At 40.0% G+C, this 22,862-nt stretch overlaps 1 protein-coding gene across 11 annotated transcripts in view; it reads right to left on the reverse strand.

The window, feature by feature from the left end:
• EML6 (EMAP like 6) overlaps positions 1-22,862 on the reverse strand; it is a 324,086-nt gene that overhangs the window by 117,719 nt on the left and 183,505 nt on the right. For all 11 annotated transcript variants that reach the window (XM_060412191.1, XM_060412190.1, XM_012171476.4 and 8 more), the window contains 4 exons: positions 16,679-16,880; positions 13,714-13,851; positions 12,401-12,657; positions 6,914-7,126 (listed from right to left, as the gene is read on the reverse strand). In XM_060412191.1, the coding sequence (XP_060268174.1) occupies positions 6,914-7,126; positions 12,401-12,657; positions 13,714-13,851; positions 16,679-16,880 (810 nt within the window). The remainder of the gene's footprint in view (positions 1-6,913; positions 7,127-12,400; positions 12,658-13,713; positions 13,852-16,678; positions 16,881-22,862) is intronic.

Below are 22,862 nucleotides of genomic sequence, written 5' to 3' on the forward strand. Positions count from 1 at the left end.
TCACAGAAAACTAGCCAATCTGATCACATGGTCCACAGCCTTGTCTAACTCAGTGAAACTAAGCCATGCCATGTGGGGCCACCCAAGATGGATGGGTCATGGTGGAGAGGTCTCACAGAATGTGGTCCACTGGAGAAGGGAATGGCAAACCACTTCAGCATTCTTGCCTTGAGAACCCCATGAACAGTATGAAAAGGCAAAAAGACAGGACAAAGAAAGATGAACTCCCCAAGCTGGTAGGTGCCCAATATGATAGTGGAGATCAATGGAGAAATAACTCCAGAAAGAATGAAGGGATGGAGAACAACACCCACTTGCAGATGTGACTGGTGATACAAGCAAGGTCCGATGCTGTAAAGAGCAATATTACATAGGAATCTGGAATGTTAGGTACATGAATCAAGGCAAATTGGAAGTGGTCAAACAGGAGATGGCAAAAGTAAATGTTGACATTCTAGAAATCAGCAAACTAAAATGGACTGGAATGGGTGAATTTAACTCAGATGACCATTATATCTACCACTGTGGGCAGGAATCCCTTGAAAAAATGGAGTAGCCAGCATAGTCAACAGAAGAGTCTGAAATGCAGTACTTGGATGCAATCTCAAAAACAACAGAATAATCTCTCATTTCCAAGGCAAATCATTCAATATCATGGTAATTCAAGTCTATGCCCCGACCAGTAATGCTGAAGAAGCTGAAGTTGAACAGTTCTATGGAGACCTACAAGACCTTATAGAACTAACACCCAAAAGAGTTGTCCTTTTCATTATAGGGGACTGGAACGCAAAAGTAGGACGTCATGAAACATCTGGAGTAACAAGCAAATTTGGCCTTGGAGTATAGAATGAAGCAGGGCAAAAGCTAATACAGTTTTGCCAAGAGAACGCACTGATCATAGCAAACACTCTCTTCCAACAACACAAGAGAACACCCTACACATGGATATGTGTAGGTTGGCCACCAGATGGCCAACAGTGAAATCAGATTGATTATATTCTTTGCAGCCAAAGATGGAGAAGCTCTATAAAGTCAACAAAAAAACAAGACAGGGAGCTGACTGTGGCTCAGATCATGAACTCCTTATTGCCAAATTCAGACTGAAATTGAAGACAGTGGGGAAAACCACTAGACCATTCAGGTATGACCTAAATCAAATCCCTTATGATTATACAGTGGAAGTGAGAAATAGATTTAAGGGACTAGATCTGATAGACAGAGTGCCTGATGAACTATGGAAGAGGTTCATGACATTGTACAGGAAATAGGGATCAAGACCATCCCCCAAAAAAAAGAATTGCAAAAAAGCAAAATGGCTATCTAAGGAGGCCTTACAAATAGCTGTGAAAAGAAGAGAAATGAAAAGCAAGAGAAAAAAAAAAAGATACACTCATTTAGATGCAGAGTTCCAAAGAATATCAAGGAGAGATAAGAAAGCCTTCCTCAGTGATCAATGCAAAGAAATAGAGGAAAATAATAGAATGGGAAAGACTAGAGAGCTCTTGAAGAAAATTAGAAATACCTAGGGAACATTTCATACAAAGATGGGCTCAATAAAGGACAGAAATGGTATGGACCTAACAGAAGCAGACGATATTTAGAAGAGGTGGCTAGAATACACAGAAGAACTGTACAAAAAAGATCTTCACAACCCAGATAATTATGATGGTGTGATCATTCACCTAGAGCCAGACATCCTGGAATGTGAAATCAAGTGGGCTTTAGGAAGCATCACTACAAACAAAGCTAGTGGAGGTGATGGAATTCCAGCTGAGCTATTTCAAATTCTGAAAGATGATGCTGTGAAAGTGCTGCACTCAATATGTCTGCAAATTTGGAAAACTCAGGAGTGGCCACGGGACTGGAAAAAGGTCAATTTTCATTCCAATCCCAAAGGAGGGCAATGCCAAAGAATGCTCAAACTACCGCACAATTGCACTCATCTCACATGCTAGTAAAGTGAGGCTTAAAATTCTCCAAGCCAGACTTCAACAATACGTGAACTGTGAGCCTCCAGATGTTCAAGCTGGTTTTAGAAAAGGCAGAGGAACCAGAGATCAAATTGCCAACATCTGTTGGATCATCAAAAAAGCAAGAGAGTTCCAGAAAAACATCTATTTCTGCTTTATTGACTATGCTAAAGCCTTTGACTGTGTGGATCACAATCAACTGTGGAAAATTCTGAAAGAGATGGGAATACCAGACTACCTGACCTGCCTCTTGAGAAATCTGTATGCAGGTCAGGAAGCAACAGTTAGAACTGGACATGGAACAACAGACTGGTTCCAAATAGGAAAAGGAGTACCTCAAGGCTGTCTATTGTCATCCTGCTTATTTAACTTCTATGCAGAATACATCATGAGAAACGCTGGGCTGGAAGAAGCACAAGCTGGAATCAAGATTGCCGGGAGAAATATCCATAACCTCAGATATGCAGATGACACCACCCTTATGGCAGAAAGTGAAGAACTAAAGAGCCTCTTGATGAAGGTGAAAGAGGAGAGTGAAAAAGATGGCTTAAAGCTCAACATTCAGAAAACGAAGATCATGGCATCTGGTCCCATCACTTCATGGCAAACAGATGGAGAAACAGTGGAAACAGTGGCTGAACTTATCTTTTTGGGCTCCAAAATCACTGCAGATGGTGATTGAAGCCATGAAATTAAAAGACTTGCTTGCTCCTTGGAAGGAATGTTATGACCAACCTAGACAGCATATTAAAAAGCAGAGACATTACTTTGCCAACAAAAGTCTGTCTAGTCAAGGCTATGGTTTTTCCAGTAGTCATGTATGGATGTGAGAGTTGGACTATAAAGAAACCTGAGCACCAAAGAATTGATGCTTTGAACTGTGGTGTTGGAGAAGACTCTTGAGAGTCCCTTGGACTGCAAGGAGATCCAACCAGTCCATTCTAAAGGAGATCCGTCCTGGGTGTCCATTGGAAGGACTGATGTTGAAGCTGAAACTCCAATACTTTGGCCACTTGATGGGAAGAGCTGACTCATTTGAAAAGACCCTGATGCTGGGAAAGATTGAGGGCAGGAGGAGAAGGGGACGACAGAGGGTGAGATGGTTGGATGGCATCACCGACTCAATGGACATGAGTTTGGATAAACTCTGGGAGTTTGTGCTGGACAGGGAGGCCTTGCGTGCTGTGGCTCGCAGGGTTGCAAAGAGTCAGACACAACTGAGTGACTGAACTGAACTGAGCAAAACTAACTAAAGCACAAAGTGGAGAACAAGACTAAAGCAAGGTGCCAATTGGGGTATAAAGCAATGTAAATAAAACTATCAAATGTGTTGAGACTAAAGGAAAGGAAGAAAAGAAAGAAAGAAAAAATAGATATGCAAACTAAATAGATGTAGATAAAGAAGATTTATATATATATTAAAGGTTAACTGCAAGGGGAAAAGAACAGTAGGAAAAGCAAACTAAGGAATAAATGCAGAAAAAATAATAATAGGTTTAAAAAACTAAAATAGAGAAGAAAACAAAGAAAACAACTCCCCAGAACTACAAAAGCCCAATATAGAGCTAGAGGTTTATAACAACAATAAAAAAGGTGACTGAGAGAAAAAAAAAAAACAACTTGAAAGCTTAGTTAGATTTCATAGCGCCAATAAAATCAACTATAACAGAAGCGGGAAAAGAGAAAAAAAAAATCCAAAAGAATCTACAGAACAAGTCAAAACATAAGAATAATAAATGTTTTCCCTGAGTCACTGCTGTCAGAGTCCTTTCCCTTGCTGGGAGTCACAGTCCACTTCACCTGCCTAGGAAGCCCTCCAACACTGTGTTGATCTCTGCACCTGCTGTGGGGGCAGCTCAGATTCTAATCTGCTCCTATTCTGTGATCTTGTCTCCAGTGTCTACAGCTATCAGAACTAGTGCATTTTCTTTTGCAGGGACTCTCAATGACCTTTTATATATTCCACAGACACAGAGTCTGCCTAGTTGATCGTGTGGATTTAATCTGCAGCTTGTATAGCTAGTGGGAGGCTTTTGAGTCTTCTTCCTTAATCACACTGTCCCAGGGTTACAATTGTGGTTTTATTTCCACTTCTGGATATGGGTCATCCATTGGGGTTTGCTCCTTAGGCTGCCCTGAAGGACTTGGGTTTGCCCCTGTGAAGTCCAGGTGTGGAGGGAGTGCAGCTGCCTGGGTCACAGGGGTTCTGGCTGGGGAGAGGCTATGGTGATGGAGGGAGAGAGGCTATGGTGATGGCTACCTGCCCCACTCATGACTCAACTGCATCAGCCTGCTTCCATGGGTGCCGACTTTCCTCCACAGGCACTTCCCACCACAGTCTCCTTCCTCACATTCCCTAGATCTGTCTCTCCACGGTCAACAGCAGCCCTTGCCTGGGATTGCTCCCCAATCCCTAAACTCCAGCTTCCAGCCACTATGCCATCGAGGGTATGTATGGCTGCGGCAAGGACTGTCTGATTCTCATTCCATTTAGGCTGTTTCCCTCTCAGCCTTAAATGTTTCTCCTCTGACTCAGACAACTGCCCCGATGTGGGGATCGGACCCCTGCTTCAGGTCTCCCATCCGCTGAGGGCAGGTCGAGTCCTACTAACGCTCCCATTTTTTCCCCTAGTTCCTACGTCCTACCGAGTTTTGCATGGGTCTACATATTCTTTTCTGCTGATCAGGTGCTCCTGTCCACTCTCAGCTGGTGTTCTGCATGCAGTTCTGTGTCTGAAGGTGTATTCCTGATGTATCCGTCGGGAGAGATGTGCTCCACGTCCACCTACTCCTCTGCCATCTTGTTCCTCAAGCATTTTAAACTGATGGTCATCTTGTCAAGTGGAAGTGATGGTTGTTTCTCCTATGCACTTTATGTTCAATTTTGTACCAAAATTCACTGCTTTGAAACTGCCAGTTAGCTGAAAAAAACCTTTCTGATTACATTTTCAGTCTCTTTCCATGCTTAATCTAAAAAGCATTCAAGTGAAAGGGTTTTTAGGCAACAGCATATCCCTACTGATTACTTTCCCAAAATCAGATTTTCAGGGTACAGGCAGGGAGTCTCAGAAAAACCTGTGTATAGGATTTGCCTAAACTTTTGAAGGAAGAAGAGGACAAGATCATTACATAATTAATTCAGTCACAATCTACAAAGCCTGAGGTGCCAGAAAAATTGAAGTGACAACAATAAAACAAAAGAACGAGATGCAAGGGCAGAAAGGGTTTTGAGCCAAATTTCTCTCTCAAAAATGTCATCAGTTATCACTCTCTCCAAAGCAAAAATAAACAAATGGGACCTAACGAAACTTACAAGTTTTGCACAACAAAGAAAACCATAAACAAGATGAAAAGACAAATTTGCAGACTGGGAGAAAATATTTATAACTGGTGCAACCAACAAGGGCTTAAATTCCAAAATATACAAACAGGTCATAAAACTCAACAACGACAAAACAAACAACAAAACAGGGTGGAAGATCTAAACAAACATTTTTCTAAAGAAGACATACAGGTGGCCACCAGGCACATGAAAAGATGTTCAATTCTGCTAATTACTAGAGAAATGCAAATTAAAACTGCAGTGAGGTAACACTTCACACTAAATGGCCATCACTAAAAAATCTACAGACAGCAAATGCTGGAGAGTGTGTGGAGAAAATGAAACCCTTATACATTGTTGGTGGGTAAGTAAGTTGGTACAACTATACTGGAAAACAGTATGAAGGTTCCTCAAAAAACTAAAGATAGAACTACCATATGATCCTGCAATCCCATTCCTGGACATATATTCAGACAAAACTACAATTCAAAAAGATACACGCACCCCAATGTTCACAGTAACACTATTCACAAAGACCAAGACATGGAAACCATCTAAATGTCCATCAACAGATGAATGGATACAGAAGATGGGTAATATACACAGTGGAATACTCCTCAGCCATAAAAAGAATGAAATAATGCCATTTGCAGCAACATGGATGGATCTAGAGATCACCAAACTAAGTGGGGTTAAGTCAGAAAGAGAAAAATACCATGTGACATCACTTATATACGGAATCTAAAATATGACACAGATGAACTTATCTACCAAACATAAGTAGACTCATAGGCATAAAGAACAGACTTGTGGCTGCCAAGTGGGAGGGGAGCTGGGGAAGGAACAGATTGGGAGTTTGGGATTAGCAGATGTAGACTATAATATATAGATAGAATGGATAAATAAAAAGGGCCTACTGTATTGGACAGGGAACTATATTCAATACTCTATTGATAAACCATAACGGGAAACAATTTTAAAAGAATGTATATTTATCTGTATATATATATAGATATACAATATCTATATATATATAAAACAGAATCACTTTTCTGTACAGTAGAAATTAATACACTGTAAATCAACTATAATTCTATAAAAATTTCACCAGTTATGTTAGTCTGGTGTGCAAAATTAGTGCTATGAGAAGCAGTCCACAAAGTGTATAATCACCAGAACAATCACTTTCAGATTTTATTTTAAATAAGTCTATAAGGAGTAGCTTTGCTTCCTATGTATAAGGATAATTAGCTGTAATGCATAAATGAATTTTAATTACAATATTTTAATGTAACATATAATTTAAATTATTATATTTACATAGATATAAATAAAATAGAATATAACTTGTTTAAAATGTGAAATGTGAGGTTTATGGATCACAAAATGTTGAGTGGTATCTCTGTTAACAAATGCTGACTTAAATTTGCAAAACCACATATATTTCAGAATGTCAAAAGCAGAAGATATAAAACTTTACTAAAAAGTATTAAAGAGTAAATATATATACAAATATAAAATGAATAGTCTGCACTAGTGGACATCAAGAAAAGCCTTAATTATACTATATAGATATCCTAGATTAAACCTTCATTCAATGAAGCATTTCTTTTGGCCTTACCTTTTTTGAGACAAGGAAATTTAAACAATTTAACCAGTCCAAAATCATCTCCAGACACCAACACTGAACTGTTGTAATTTGCATCCACTGAGTTGATGTCAGTGACATCAGTGTATTTTGGCCAAATTCCACTCACTTCTGGGCCTTTCACACATGTCCAGGAGGCCCAGGGAATCCCTTTGATTTCTTCTTTACTTGTTAAAGACTTCCCAGCTGAAAACAATCAATACACTTTAATATAATGCTACATGTAAATAAAAATCATGTTCTAATTTACTTATTCATTTTTCTCAAGAAGTCTAAAACCTTTGTTTTAAAATGTTTATAAACTAAGGAAAGTATAAATTCTAATCTCTTTCCTGAACTGGTGATTTTTTTCCCCTAGCAGGATTTAAAGAAAGCACAGGCTCAAAACTCAAGATATGAGAAAAGAAATGATCACTGTACTAAATCTAATGTCTCAAACTACCAAAGAAAGGCAATGCCAAAGAATGCTCAAACTACTGCACAATTGCACTCATCTCACACGCTAGCAGAGTAATGCTCAAAATTCTCCAAGCCAGGCTTCAACAGTACATGAACTGTGAACTTTCAGATGTTCAAGCTAGATTTAGAAAAGACAGAGGAGCCAGAGTTCAAACTGCCAACGTCCATTGGATGATAGAAAAAGCAAGAGAGTTCCAGAAAAAACATCTACTTTTGCTTTATTGACTATGCTAAAGCCTTTAACTGTGTGGATCACAACAAACTGTGGAAATTCTTAAACAGATGGGAATACCAGACCACCTGATCTGCCTCCTGCTAAATCTGTATGCAGATCAAGAAGCAACAGTTAGAACTGGACATGGAACAACAGACTGGTTCCAAATCGGGAAAGGAATATGCCAAGGTTGTATAATGTCACCCTGCTTATTTAACTTATACGCAGAGTATATCATGAGAAACACTGGACTGGATGAAGCACAAGATGAAATCAAGATTACTGGGAGAAATATCAATAACCTCAGATATGCAGATGATACTACACTTATGGCAGAAAGTGAAGAACTAAAGAGCCTCTTGATGAAAGTGAAAGAGGAGAGTGAAAAAGTTGGCTTAAAGCTCAACATTCAGAAAATGAAGATCATGGCATCCGGTCCCATCACTTCATGGCAAATAGATAGGGAAACAATGGAAACGGTGACAGACTTTATTTTGGGGGGCTCCAAAATCATTGCAGATGATGACTGCCACCATGAAATTAAGACTAGCTTACTCCTTGGAAGAAAAGCTATGACCAACCTAGACAGCATATTAAAAAGCAGAGATGTCACTTTGCCAACAAATGTCTATCTAGTCAAAGCTATGGTTTTTCCAGGATTCATGAATGGATGTGAGAGTTGGACTATAAAGAAAACTGAGCATAGAAGAATTGATGCTTTTGAACTGTGGTATTGGAGAAGACTCTTGAGAGTCCCTTGGACAGCAAGGTGATCCAACAAGTCCATCCTAAAGGAAATCAGTCCTGAATATTCATTGGAAGGACTGATGCTGAAACTCCAATACTTTGGCCACCTGATGAGAAAAACCAACTCATTGGGAAAGACCCTGATGTTGGGAAAGATTGAAGGTAGGAGGAGAAGGGGATGACAGAGGATGAGATGGCTGGATGGCATCACTAACTCGATGGATGTGAGTCTGAGTGAAATCTGGGAGTTGGTGATGAACAGGGAGGCCTGGCGTGCTGTAGTCCATGGGGTCACAAAGAATCAGACACAACTGAGCAACTGAACTGAACTGATGTTTATTTGACCTTAATTATTTGGATACACATGATATTATGCTTTGTGTTATTGAAAAAATGACTTATTAAATTATATATCATCACAGTTACCAATTTTTTTCTGGTTTTTAAAAAGTTTGTTCTGAACTCCTACTTTTATAATTCCAAGAGCCAGAGAAGTGATCTTTTAAAAAACCAGCTTCAATTAATTAATGAAAAAAATGAATGGACTTTGCTGTTTAAAGTGCTACATGATAAAAATCTACCAAATTTTGATGAAATATAATTGGTTGGGGAAAAGAGTCCTGATAATTTTGCTTGCTATGTTCTTAAGTACAGGGCACAATACCCAGTTTCCACCAGCAGTTAGCAAGGGATGTCCTCTGGGAGCACACAAAGGAGGAAGCCCATAGAAAAGGAATGCTGGGAAAAATGCTTAGTGATACACTATTTAAAAATTCAAAATCAAGACAATTAACTCATACTTTCCCCTCAACAGTAACAAACATTTTCAAATGAACAATCTATGAGAATAAATGCTACTTGCACATTACTGGTGCATTGTCAGACTGGCAATTCTGGACTCTAGCATAGTATTATATCCATTTTTAAGACCATAGAATCAGAGCTGATAGTTTGACTATATTCTTGATCCAGTGTCCCTGCTTAAAGAACACAATCCAAGTAAGTAACATAGAAGAGAAAATCCCACCTCTACAAAGATATTTGGAGTTTTACTGTGGATATCAGCCAAGAAACTAGAAATAAGCCCAAAAGCTCAACAGTAGGAGGATAAGAAAGAAAATTATATTATCACTGTGCAGAGTGTAATTTGTTTATTGCAAATGACAAACGTGTGTTCCATCTTTTTCCACATAGGAAAATATATATGAAATACAGTCAAGCAAAGAAAGCAGACACAAAGAAATATGCACCCAGTAATGGTAAACTGATGAACTGGCAGGGCAGAGAGTCTTAAAAATGTTGACATTTCATTATGTTACACCTTGCATATATGTGTGCTTCAGTCATGTCTGATTCTCTGCGACCCTCTGGATTGCAGGCCACCAGGCTCCTCTGTCCATGGGATTCTCCAGGCAAGTATACTGGAGTGGGTTGCCAGGCTCTTCTCCAGGGGATCTTCTCAACCCATACCTCTCACATTTCATGCATTGGCAGGTGGGTTCTTTACCACTAGTGCCACCTGGGAAGTCCATGTTACACCTTATTTCAGGTAAAATTGATTTTTCAATAAAAAATTATGATAAAATTATGTTAAACATTAAAATTTTAATCTTACATTACAAAAATCATTATTCAAAAATTGAAGAGGTGGCAAGAATACACAGAAGAACTGTACAAAACAAAAAGATCTTCACGACCCAGATAATCACGATGGTGTGGTCACTCACCTAAAACCAGACACCCTGGAATGTGAAGTCAAGTGGGCCTTAGGAAGCATCACTATGAACAAAAGTAGTGCAGGTGATGGAATTCTAGTTGAGTTATTTCAAATTCTGAAAGATTTTCTGTGAAATCTTTGAAATTCTGTCAAAGTGCTGCACTCAATATGCCAGCAAATTTGGAAAACTCAGCAGTGGCCACAGGACTGGAAAAGGTCAGTTTTCTTTCCAATCCCAAAGAAAGCCAATGCCAAAGAATGCTCAAACTACTGCACAATTGCACTCATCTCACGTTAGTAAAGTGATGCTTAAAATTCTCCAAGCCAGGCTTCAAGCAATACGTGAACCGTGAACTTTGAGATTTTCAAGCTGGTTTTAGAAAAGGTAGAGGAACCAGAGATCAAATCGCCAAAATCTGCTGGGCCATCGAGAAAGCAAAAGAGTTCCAGAAAAACATCTATTTCTGCTTTATTGACTATGCCAAAGCCTTTGACTGTGTGGATCACAATAAACTGTGGAAAATTCTGAAAGAGATGGGAATACCAGACCACCTGACCTGCCTCTTGAGAAACCTGTATGCAGGCCAGGAAGCAACAGTTAGAACTGGACATGGAACAACAGACTGGTTCCAAATAGGAAAAGGAGTATGTCAAGGCTGTCTATTGTCACCCTGCCTATTTAACTTATATGCAGAGTACATCATGAGAAATGCTGGCCTGGAAGAAGCACAAGCTGGAATCAAGATTGCCAGAAGAAATATCAATCACCTCAGATATGCAGATGACACCACCCTTATGGCAGAAAGTGAAGAGGAACTAAAGAGCCTCTTGATGAAGGTGAAAGAGGAGAGTGAAAAAGTTGGCTTAAAGCTCAATATTCAGAAAACTAAGATCATGGCATCTGGTCCCATCACTTCATGGGAAATAGATGGGGAAACAGTGGCTGGCTTTATTTTTCTGGGCTCCAAAATCACTGCAGATGGTGATTGAAGCCATGAAATTAAAAGACACTTACTCCTTAGAAGGAAAATTATGACCAACCTAGACAGCATATTAAAAAGCAGAGACATTACTTTGCCAACAAAGGTCCGCCTAGTCAAGGCTATGGTTTTTCCAGTAGTCATGTATGGATGTGAGAGTTGGACTATAAAGAAACCTGAGCGCCAAAGAATTGATGCTTTTGAACTGTGGTGTTGAAGAAGACTCTTGAGATCCCTTGGACTGCAAGAAGATCCAACCAGTCCATTCTGAAGGAGATCAGTCCTGGGTGTCCATTGGAAGGACTGATGTTGAAGCTGAAACTCCAATACTTTGGCCACCTGATGTGAAGAGCTGACTCATTCTAAAAGACCCTGATGCTGGGAAAGATTGAGGGCAGGAGGAGAAGGGGACGACAGAGGATGAGATGGTTGGATGGCATCACCGACTCAATGGACTTAGGTTTGGAAGGACTCCGGGACCTTGTGATGGACAGGGAGGCCTGGCGTGCTGCGGTTCATGGGGTCGCAAAGAGTTGGACACCACTGAGTGACTGAACTGATAATACATAAATTTTTATTTATGACATTTTAGTATTATAAACTAAGCATTACTAAATGAGTATTATGTAAATAAGATGAATTTCTTATAGAAGTTGTAGTGGGGGTTACAAATAATATGTGTGGTTTTGTTAATCCCAATTAGCACTTTTCACCAAGTAATCACATAATAAAAGCTTCCAATTATGAAGAACACATGGAGAGACTAAAGTAATCACAGTAGTTTAGGATTGTGTTCCTCAAATTTTCAGGGTTTTTTTTTTTGTATTTCCCTAGTAATTTTTCTTTTTCCTTATCTTTAGGCATTCTCTGTATACAGTCTAGGTATACAGTTGACTCTTGAACCACTCAGGGGAGTCAAAAATCCATGTACAACTCAGACCATCTGCATTCATGGTTCTACATTGATGGATTCAACCAACCTCTTAGTATGTAGTACTCTAGTATTTACTACTTTAAAAAAATCTACAGAAGTCGACCCATGAAGTTCAAACCTGTGTTATTCAAAGGTCACCTGAATAGCCTTTGTCCATTATAATAATCCCAAGTTTTTATGCCCAACCTATGCACTGCCTTTTCATTTTATTCACGGTCTCTTTTGTTGTGGAATAATTTTTTATTTTAATGTGCTTCAGTTTATGAATCTTTTCTTTGAGAGTTTGTGATCTGAGGGTCTTGTTTGAGAAAATACTCCTTGCCCTCAGGTCCTAAGAATATCCTCATACATTTTCTGCCATGGTTCAGAGCTATGTTTTGCACAAACATTTAATGCCCTTGTGACTTACATGGCATTTTGTAGAACAGCCGTTCTCCAGCACCATCATTAGTTTGCAAGTATTTACTATCCAAAGACCAGTCAATGTGTGTGATGAAACTGACAGACTTGTTGCATTCTCCAATTTTCTTATACCTCTGGGCGACAGCGTAGACGTCTACTGGGCCATCATTGGATCCCACTGCGAGATAAGAACCATCTGGAGAAAATTTCATTTCATGAATGACTTCTTTTCGATCTTTGATATGAACCACTTCTGTCATATCTCTGAAAGAATAAAAAAGCAAAGTGATAAATAGCAAATCTAGGGATAGGAACCTCAAGTCATGCTTTAAAGTTTGTGTGTCACTGAAAATTTGGTAATTAGCCATCTTCTCATACATCACTAAGCAAAGAAAGAAAAGGTTGCTCACCCGTTTGGTAATGAGTTATGTGTAGTTGGTAATGAGAATTTAGTGTAATAAACCCTGTCAACAGCATTTTTAAAGCTATATAGAATTTGTTATGTGAGATACAGTATCTAATTTATAGTTTCATTTCCTTTCTATAATTACAAAGTATGTAATCCCAAAGAATAACCAGGGTTATTTGAAGGAAATACAAGAGTGGGTCATAGTTTTTGTACAGTATAAATAATATCAGATGTTAATAAACAGGAAATGTTCCATTTTGTTAGTGATTATAGGTGGAAAAAAATCTTTTACTCCAGCTCACCTCTAAAAATCTGGTGCTATTAGAGGCAGCTTTCCTTTTCCTTCCTTTTTCTTGTCTCATTAAAAGCCCATAATCTCTTACCTAAAACCCTTAGGACAAGACGTGCTTGGGAGTTGATCACTCACTGCATTTTGGAAAGGTTCACATATATTATGCAATAGCCCCGTAGGAGCTAGGGCAGCAACCCCTCTTGAACACATTAATATTCTGCAGCAAATCACATGATACATGATTATTCCTACTAAGAGATTAATAGGTATGTGTGTAACTGAATTACCTCGCTGTACACCTGAAACACTATAAGTCAACTATACTTCAACAAAATATACATATTGAGAAAAAAATTACATTAAAAAAAAAGGAGACTAACAGACTGTAAACAATTTCACATCAGTTCACTGGGTCAGGCTGTGCTGCCAAATAAGTTACCAAAGAACTTCAGATTTTCGGTGTTCAGATCTGGCAATTACAGATGGGGGATTGCGAATCTCCCTATTCAAAACAGAAAATGCATTTTTTCCTGATGTCCTGGCAAACAGTCTGACCTGGAGAATGAATTTTTAACAGAAGCATATCTCTAATGTCATTTTCAATACCGGTAGTACGTGCCTGACTCGGAGAACAATGAAAGATCCGTCCTTCATGCCCAGGGCCAACTGAGATCCATCAGGGCTGAAAGCAACGCTGCGAACTGCTTCCTCCATGTTACAGCGGGCAATCAAGGCATGGTCAGCCAGGCTCCACAGCCTAAGTACAGTTCAAATTCAAAACAAAACACTTTCTCATAGTCATCAGCCAGCCCAAGGCCAAAGGCCTGTTCATCATGGTGATAGTAACAAAAAAGGACGCAGTAACATCACACCAGTCTCTTTCCTCTCGGCATGTCTGGGAAGCTGCAAAGGTGTTTGGTCTATCTTTGGGTGATTTTCTCCATTTGAAATATCCAGCAAGAAATAAAATGAGATATTTTCAAAGATTTTGAGATTCAAAAATGAGGAAATTTTACATACTACTTCATACAAAATTACACTTTTCTCTTTGGAGATTAAACATTGTTCCTGATTTATACCAATGGGTGTTAATAACACTTACAGGATAAGAGGTACTACTGCTGCTGCTGCTAAGTCGCTTCAGTCGGGTCCGACTCTGTGTAACCTCATAGACAGCAGCCCACCAGGCTCCTCTGTCCCTGGGATTCTCCAGGCAATAACATTGGAGTGGGTTGCCACTTCCCTTCTCCAATGCGTGAAAGTGAAAAGTGAAAGTGAAGTTGCTCAGTCGTGCCCGACTCTTAGCGACCCCATGGACTGCAGCACACCAGGCTCCTCCGTCCATGGGATTTTCCAGGCAAGAGGACTGGAGTGGGGTGCCATTGCCTCGCTATTATTATTAGTTGTTTTTTATATATGGGTTTTCTTCTAGAAACTGTGTTATGTAAATATAGACTAAAACGCATATTATGTTTGTTGGTCTCCTGAGCAAGAAAAAGTATCTGAGATGGAGAAGAACAAATGGTACCCCTGCTGAGGAGGATTCCAAGCTGTACACAGGCATCTGCCAAAACTCCTCAAAAATCCCTGGCGCCCCACTACTGACAGGGCCCCTCTTGGTCAGGGGAGGGGGAATACTTCACTGGGCCCCCTGGCTGATGAGCAGACTACTGCTGGAGAAACAGAGGTCACTTGTAAGGGCAGCTCTTAGAACACCTAATCCAAGCACTTCAGACTGAGAGACCATGAACTAAATATCTGAGGATTCGAATAAGAGTTTCTATATGACTTGCAGTTGTGGTATGTGACCTCTTTCTGTTACCACTCTAAAGGCAGTCTTCTCTTAATACGTAAACAACAATATCTGTGGCGGGGGCAAGGGTGGCTGAGAATCTAAGCGCTTGTGATAAAGAGGCACGAGTAAGTCAAATGTGGTGTTTTCCTAAGTGCGTCCTGCCATCAGGAGGGACAGGGGCACCTGTCTTGTCATGTTGGGCTGCCCAGTGGAGTCTGTCTATCCCTGAGGCAGCCTGTGCTACTCAGCTTAAAACTCAGGGTATGCTTTCAACACCCTTTCCATTATTCATAGTTTCATGCTGTTTTTAGCCGTGTACTATTTTAGGCAATGTAAGCTTTGCTCTACTAGCATGAAGAAACCACCACTCCTCGGTAAACTGCACTATCCTTTCAAAGTCACTAAGCTAACCTTTCTCAGTTATGACTTATACCCTTGCTAAATTTCAATACGCGGAGTGTCAAATTCCATTTAATATCTTAGCCAAATTAACGGTTAAAGGGAGTAATACAAATTCTGGCAGTAAGGGCTCTTTACAATTCTAAGATTCAACATAGTTGTTAAATTACAAAAGCTAAAAACTTTCTTGAAATCCTTTCTATCTGGAGGGGTATGAGTTGCATTTCTTGGATGCTGAATAACTTGGTGGCATTGGTTTGGCTCAGAGTAACGGAAGGGAAAGGAAGAGAGGAAGGCAGTAAGTAAAGAGAAGTACGAAGCCAAATAAACATTTACAGCACATGTAGAGATAGCTGTAATTGTTTTCAATGATTTTTAGATTGATGAGACTTTAGTGCTGGGTGCAAACTGAACAGTGGATTTATCTTTGGATTTATGCTAATGAATATACTGACTGCATCTTGACTGGATTCACAAAAATACAGAATAAGGGTGGGGAGGGAGAGTAATGACCTTAGGTCTTGTGTCCAGTCCTCCTGTTTAGCTATTCAAACTTAGAAGCAGTAATCCATCGATGAATTGATCAATCAGTCTCTTCCTCTCACTGCCACGGACTCTCTTTCTGGCCTGCTTATTGTTGAGCACATTTAAAGTTCAGTAGTAAATACAAAAACGCTGGATTCAGTGTAACAGCTTTCATCTCACACTTTCAAATCATATGTTCCAGTCTCTCAACAGTCACAAGAACAGTGGAAGCATAGTATTCTGCTCATTTTATTACTGTCGAGCTCTCAAACAACAAGTGATCCATAGTAAGAACCGCTGAGGCCCTAATAAAATCAGCACATTTTCTTAGGAACCAGCACTTTCCCTTGATTTGAGGACATTGCTCAAAATTCCACATGAGAATTTACAAAGAAAGAATTAATGACTCTCATGCTAAAGATGACTTTGGAAAATCAGAACTTCAGTTCTATTTGAGATCTCTAATCTCCAACTAAACTGATAAAAAGTGAGTAGGCTGTGAAACTGCTAAGCTGCCCCCAGAAGGACAGAAGATATGAGGGGGAAATATGACTTTATCACAGATGAGTGAACTCAGTTCACATCTTCAACTGAAAGAAACCTGGAGGCCAATCTACCCAGTGGGAGTGTATTTTCACTTCTGAGAACATTCTCTTGACTTAATATGGGGCCCAAGAAAGATAGCAACAAAAAGAGATCAAGAAGCCAACTGTTGTTAAGCAAAATGTCTCAGCATTGTGTTTGGAAACTGTGAGGTTCTGCACTGTGGGTTATCCTTCTCTTAAAGCAACAAGCAAGCTTGGGCAAAATCAATCTGTCACCCCAGGGAGGTGTGTGAGGTTACGGCAACACTGCTGGGCCTCACCTGACAGAGCGGTCGTCACTGCCCGTCACGGCCAGTGGCTTCTTGGGGTGCAGGGCCAGAGCCCAGAGCTCCCCCTCACAGTGACCCTGCAGGATCAGCATTGGTTTGTCCCTTTCTCGCACGATTACTTCAAATATCTCGCTGTCCTGGGTCCCTGCTAGGAGGCGGTCTGCTTTCCAGCACACACTCCGGATAGAGAGGCCTGACAAAGAAAATACATGAGTAAAGTAAAAGCATACTTCCACACCATTCACAGATAAAACACCTGAAGTTAAAGCCTTGTCAGCAGGAGAGCCTCTAAGGTAACACAGCCAAACAATGCCTGGGGGTGGACAACCAAGCCACACAGCACTCTGCATTATTGACCACAGCCTTCCATGTGCTGGCCCCGACCACACCCCTTGTAACCTGTTTTGTAAAGGAAAGACTGCTCTTTCCTGTCTGACTTAGGCTAACTATGTGGTTTTATAGCAAGCGAAGTGAGTGAGTCAAAGTGCTCAGTCATGTCTGACTCTCTGCAACCCCATGGACTATACAGTACATGGAATTCTCTAGGCCAGAATATTGGAGTGGGTAATCTTTCCCTTCTCCAGGGGATCTTCCCAACCCAGAGACCAAACCCAGGTCTGCCGTACTGCAGGAGGATTCTTTACCAGCTGAGCCACAATGGAAGCCCAAGGACACTGGAGTGGGTAGCCTATCCCTTCTCCAGCGGATCTTCCCAACCCAGACTATCCCCTCCAGCAGATCTGGAGAACCGGGTCAGGAAGATCCGCTAGAGCAGGGATAGGCTACCCACTCCAGTATTCTTGGGCTTCCCTTGTGGCTCAGTTGGTAAACTATCTGCTGTAATGTGGGATACCTGGGTTTGATCCCTGGGTTGGGAAGATACAGCAAAGTCTATATTAAATATGACATTAAAGTGAATATAAGAGCAGGAATTGGTCTTAATGAAAACTTAACCTCCTTTAAAATAATTTCCTTCTGACTTGCTATGGAAAAGTTAATAATCACTTCAATCCTTACGATGCTAGCATTGTAAGATAATTACATGTGGGTGATACTACAGAACAGTTAATTATCATGTTAGGCAAGTATAGTATGTATTTGATCAGAACCGAGCCTCATTCTGCTGGATAACAGATGCACCATGTCCCAGAAATACGCAAATGAAATTCCAATTTCAGTCTCAGAATACCGTCAAACATTTGAAGATATTATTCTTCATTGGCTTAACAATTTATGGAAACTTCTCTAAAAGTGCAGTACTCCTTTTAAATCCAACCTTCCCCCTCATATCATTCCATCCTCTCTAAGTAGATTCTCAACTTGCCTGCCTGAGTTTTGATTGTGTGGACTTCTTGTGGTCTATTCCGTTCCTTACAAGGTACATTATTTATTTACTTACACAGTGAATCTTCTCATGTCTGAATTAGAAGTACATAAGCCATCCCACTTTCACAACTACTTCAAACTACTTAAGGATGTGATAACCTTTAAGATCTGAGCTGCCTCTCCAGTGGGCTTTGTGTCTCTGTTGCAGAAACTAACAGAAGTCAGAGTACCTGGACTTCAGTCCTGCTCTATACTGACTGGCATCCCAGGGAGACTCCCCTTCTCTCTGGGGACCATAAATGTAGACTATAATTATGAAGACCATGTAATTTATCATCCAAATCAGGACCATTCTGGAAGTAAAGTAGGCTATAAAAATAATTAAATTTACATTTTTTGAAATATGTATTAACCAGGAAAGCAGCTTTAGTATGTCGAAAGACCTATTAAATAATTCTATCAAAAAATTTCAGATCTATTCAATAAAATTCTAATTACTTTATTGAAGAATGAAAAGGTCTAAGACACGGGAATGAATAGGCAGACACACAGAGGATTCTTAGCATCGTGAAAGTCTGTAGGATCCATAATGGTAGGTACATGTTATACGTGTCAAAACTCAAAGAATATATTAATACAACACTCAGAGTGAACCCTAATGTGAACTATAGGCTTTGGGAGATGATATATCAATGCAGGTCCATCCACTGTAACCATTGTACCATTCTGGTGGGCCATGTTGATAGGGAGGCTGTGTGTGTAGGAGAGCAGAAGTATATGAGAAATATCTGTACTTTCCACTCAATTTTGCTGTGAACCTAAAATTGCTCTAAAAAGTACAATCTGTTAAAAAAAATTGCAAGACAAATGCTGGACGACAGAAGAGTTAGTTGGTGGTATCTGAACGCCCTAACTGAAATCCTCATCTTGGCTCATAATGATCTTAAAAGGATCTAATGAGGTAATGAATTTATCTACAAAATAGAATTTTTTTTAAGGGATAAGGCTATCCTTACATGAGATAGCTCTCCTTACCCCCTGCTCTGAATGCATTGCTATGTATCTTGAAATGGATGGAGACAGCACGCAGGCAGATTTATTATTCCTGCTGTGAGTAGTAAGTAGCGATACCTTGGCAACGGCTAGTTTCAGGGTCAATCACTCAAAATCCTCCACTGCAAACACCACCGCAGGCTTTCAAGGTTGGAAAGGACAGATGTGTGGGGAAAACAGTCAGGATAAGATGGCAGGCTGACAGGCAGGAGGCTCAGCTGAGGAGAAAAAAATCCTTTTGCTACTGTCCCTTTCTTGTCTGTATCTCCTCCCCATGCTTTTATTAACATATTCCTATTTCTTCTAGGAGGGGGGTGAATTTGTCGTCTCCCTAGCAGGCTTTGCATCATCTATAATTTTATTACAGGAGAGGTATAAGACTTCGTCCTTGAGAAACAGGAAGAGAGATATTAATTACATTCTAACATCAGCAAAAAAATCAGACAGTTTACTTATTATATTTATTGCCCCCCCTTACTAACATCTGTGAAGACAAGAGTATTCTCAGTTTTATACACCTTTGTGTCCTCCACACCTAGTATAGTGGTAGATACTCAGTACGAATTGTTAAAAGAATAAGATATTAAAGTCATAAACATTTCTTGAGTCTTTGGAGATACCAAGAAATAAAAGACAACCTCCTCATCCTCAATGAGACCATTTCAGAGGATGGATATAGTCATTAGTTTACATACAAAAATATTTATTGAGCACCTATTACATGCCCAAGACTAGAGCTTAAACACTGAACAAGCCAGGCTCATGCCCTTATGGAGTTTGCATTCTAAGGAGGAGCCAGACATTTGTAAGCAGGTATCTACATGCCAAAATCAATTAAAATAATATACACAAGAATACACAACAGGGAAAGGACAATCTCTTCCACAAATGGTGTTGGAAAAACTAGACAGCCACATATAAAAGAAACATACAAAAATAAACTCTAAATGGATTAAAGACTTGAACCTAAGACCTGAAACCCTAAAACTCCTAGAAGAAAACATAGGCAGTGAGCTCCTTGACATCAGTCTTGGTGATGGCTTTGTGGCTCTGACACCAAAAGGAAAGGCAATGAAAGTAAAAATAAAGAAGTAGGAACACATCAAACTAAGAAAGCTTGCTCACAGCAAAGGAAACAATCAACAAAATGGCCAGGCAACCTACCCAATGGGAGAAAATACTTGCAAATCATACATCTGATAAGGAGTTAATATTCAAAATATATAAAGAACTCATACAACTCAACAGCAAAAACCCCAAACAATCTGATTACAAAATGGACCTGAATAGACGTTTTTCCAAAGAAGACATACAGATAATAGGTACTCGAAAAGTGTTCCACATCCCTAGTCAGAGAAATGCAAATCAAAACCACAATAAGATATTATCTAACACTTTTTATGATGGCTATTTTTTTTCTAGAGCTGAGAAATAACAAATGCTGGCAAGAATGGGGAGAAAAGGTGGCCCTTGTGTACTATGGGAATGTGAACTGGCACAGCCACTGTGGGTAACAGCATGGAGGTGCCTCAAAAATTAAAAATAGAACTACCAGAGGATCCAGCAGTTTCACTCCTGAATGTTATCTGAAGGGAACAAAACCACTATCCGTAAAACGTATCTGTACCCCATGTTCACTGTAACATGACTCACCATAGCCACAGCATGGAAACAACCTAACTCTTCACCAACAGACCGATAGAATGTGACATACACACAGATAATGGATTATTATTCAGCCACACACACAAAATTCTTGCCATTCGGGACAACGTGGGTGGCTTCTGAGGGCATAAGGATATGTGAAATATGTCAGATAGAGAAAGATAAATATTATGGGAATATATGTGGAACCTAAAAAAGAAATAACAAAACCCCCAAATCTCACAGATACACAGAACAGATTGGTGATTGCCAGGGACTGGGGTGGACAGCAGGCAAAATGAGTGAAGGTAATCAAAAGGCACAGACTTCCAGTCGTGAAGCAGGGAAGTCCTGGGGGTGTGATGTAAGCATTATGTACATGTACAGTTAGCAACACTGTAATGTGTATTTAAAAGCAGCCAAGAGAATAGATCTTAAATGTTTTCATCACAAGAAAAAAATTTATAACTATGTGTAGTGATGTTAACTAAACTTGAGGTTATCATTTAGAGACAAATATATTATACACACACACATCATATGTCAACATTATTTTATATACCTGAAACTAAGGTTATAGTTCAACTGTATCTCAATAAAAATGATACATACACACACATATTATACATATACACACATATATCTCAGCAATATGCTATGTATTTTAACTGTTACCTGTCAGGGAGTGTTTAACAGGAGATTCCTACCTGCTGTTTCTCACAAGTCCTTTGTTTCTTTTTAAGCGGAACAGCATGCTGCTCCCAGGAACTGGGGTCATGGTGTGAGACAGGCTTGAATCTCCTTTAGTAAATATTCTCTTTATGACAAAACTGCTTAGTTTCGATCCCCTTTCTTGAGACACGGATTGTCTCCTGACGTTGTGACCATCATCATCCCTGTTCCCTTGGTAACGGTTACTGTACATTTGGTTCTCTGATCTTTATCATTGACGAAAGAAACTTCTGGTACTACAGCCTATATATACTCACAGAAAAATCATTAAAGCACCTTTGCTCCATCAGAGCTTGAGTCCCCGTGTCTTTCTTTCTTTCTCTCTCTCTCTCTTCCACTGATTGCTTGGAGCAGAGACCCATCTTGCTCACTCTCCTGCCCGGGCTTCTAAGACTCTTTCGAGAAGGCACCCTGTGCCTTCACCCCACCTAGAGAGGGCACCCGGTGCCTTCGTGAGAGACACAAGTTCTGTGTCAAGGATTTATTGGCTTTCTGCATAAACCAGGGAGTATCAGCCTCTTTCTCTCTTTCACTTTCTTATCGTCGCCTCCGGACCGCCAGGTTCTGGTCCATTAAAGGACCCCAACAGTTATCAAAATATTCAAACCACAATCCCTTTATGATTCCACTGACTGTGCTAAAGACTTACCTTTCCAAGCAGACCTGGCACCCACAGCTCCACTACAAGCATGAACAGGTGAGTTCTCCCCATGGCCTTGAACTAAATGGCTTGAACACAAAATTTCTCCCTAAGAACCACCAGTGTACAAACACTTTTCTCCCACCATCCCCACTATTTTTTAACTTCCTGTTTGGGGAACACATTCAGAATGTTCAAGAATACTATAACAAGCAACCTATCACATGGAATTGATACGTTAACATTTTAAAAATATTTGCTTTGTCTTTAAGAGGTTTAGAACAAAGAAGAACCTTCCACCCCAGACTAGACTGACAAAGCAGTCAAGCTATGCAGCACCTAGCTGTATATTCAGACTCTGCCCAGGGAGCTCTTGGATCCTTAGAAGAGCCTCAAGGGGCCTGGCAAGGAAACCACAGGGAAATGAGAGATGAGAGGCAGAGTCTAAGGATCCCACTGCTGCTTTTCCCTTAGTAATTCACAGGCTGTGTTTTATAGCAGATTTCATTTTAAAAAAGGCGTCCACTGAACCAACCAGCATAAGGGAGGAGCTTTAACATGTAGCAAAAGCAATGAAGTTAAACTGATATGGATTGTTCCTGACTATATGTAGGGGCAAGGGAGAAGGAGAGAGAGCCAAGGGAGGAGTCATCTCATTTTCATTGTTTACAACATAAATTTAGTGAGCTGTGAACATTTTCCCTAGAGACCAACTCAGGCTCTCCACAAAAAACTCAGTTCTTCAAACCGATAAACTTGATTCTGTCACATCAGACAAGC

This window comes from Ovis aries, chromosome 3, assembly GCF_016772045.2.
Source record: "Ovis aries strain OAR_USU_Benz2616 breed Rambouillet chromosome 3, ARS-UI_Ramb_v3.0, whole genome shotgun sequence".
Lineage (NCBI taxonomy): Eukaryota > Metazoa > Chordata > Mammalia > Artiodactyla > Bovidae > Ovis > Ovis aries.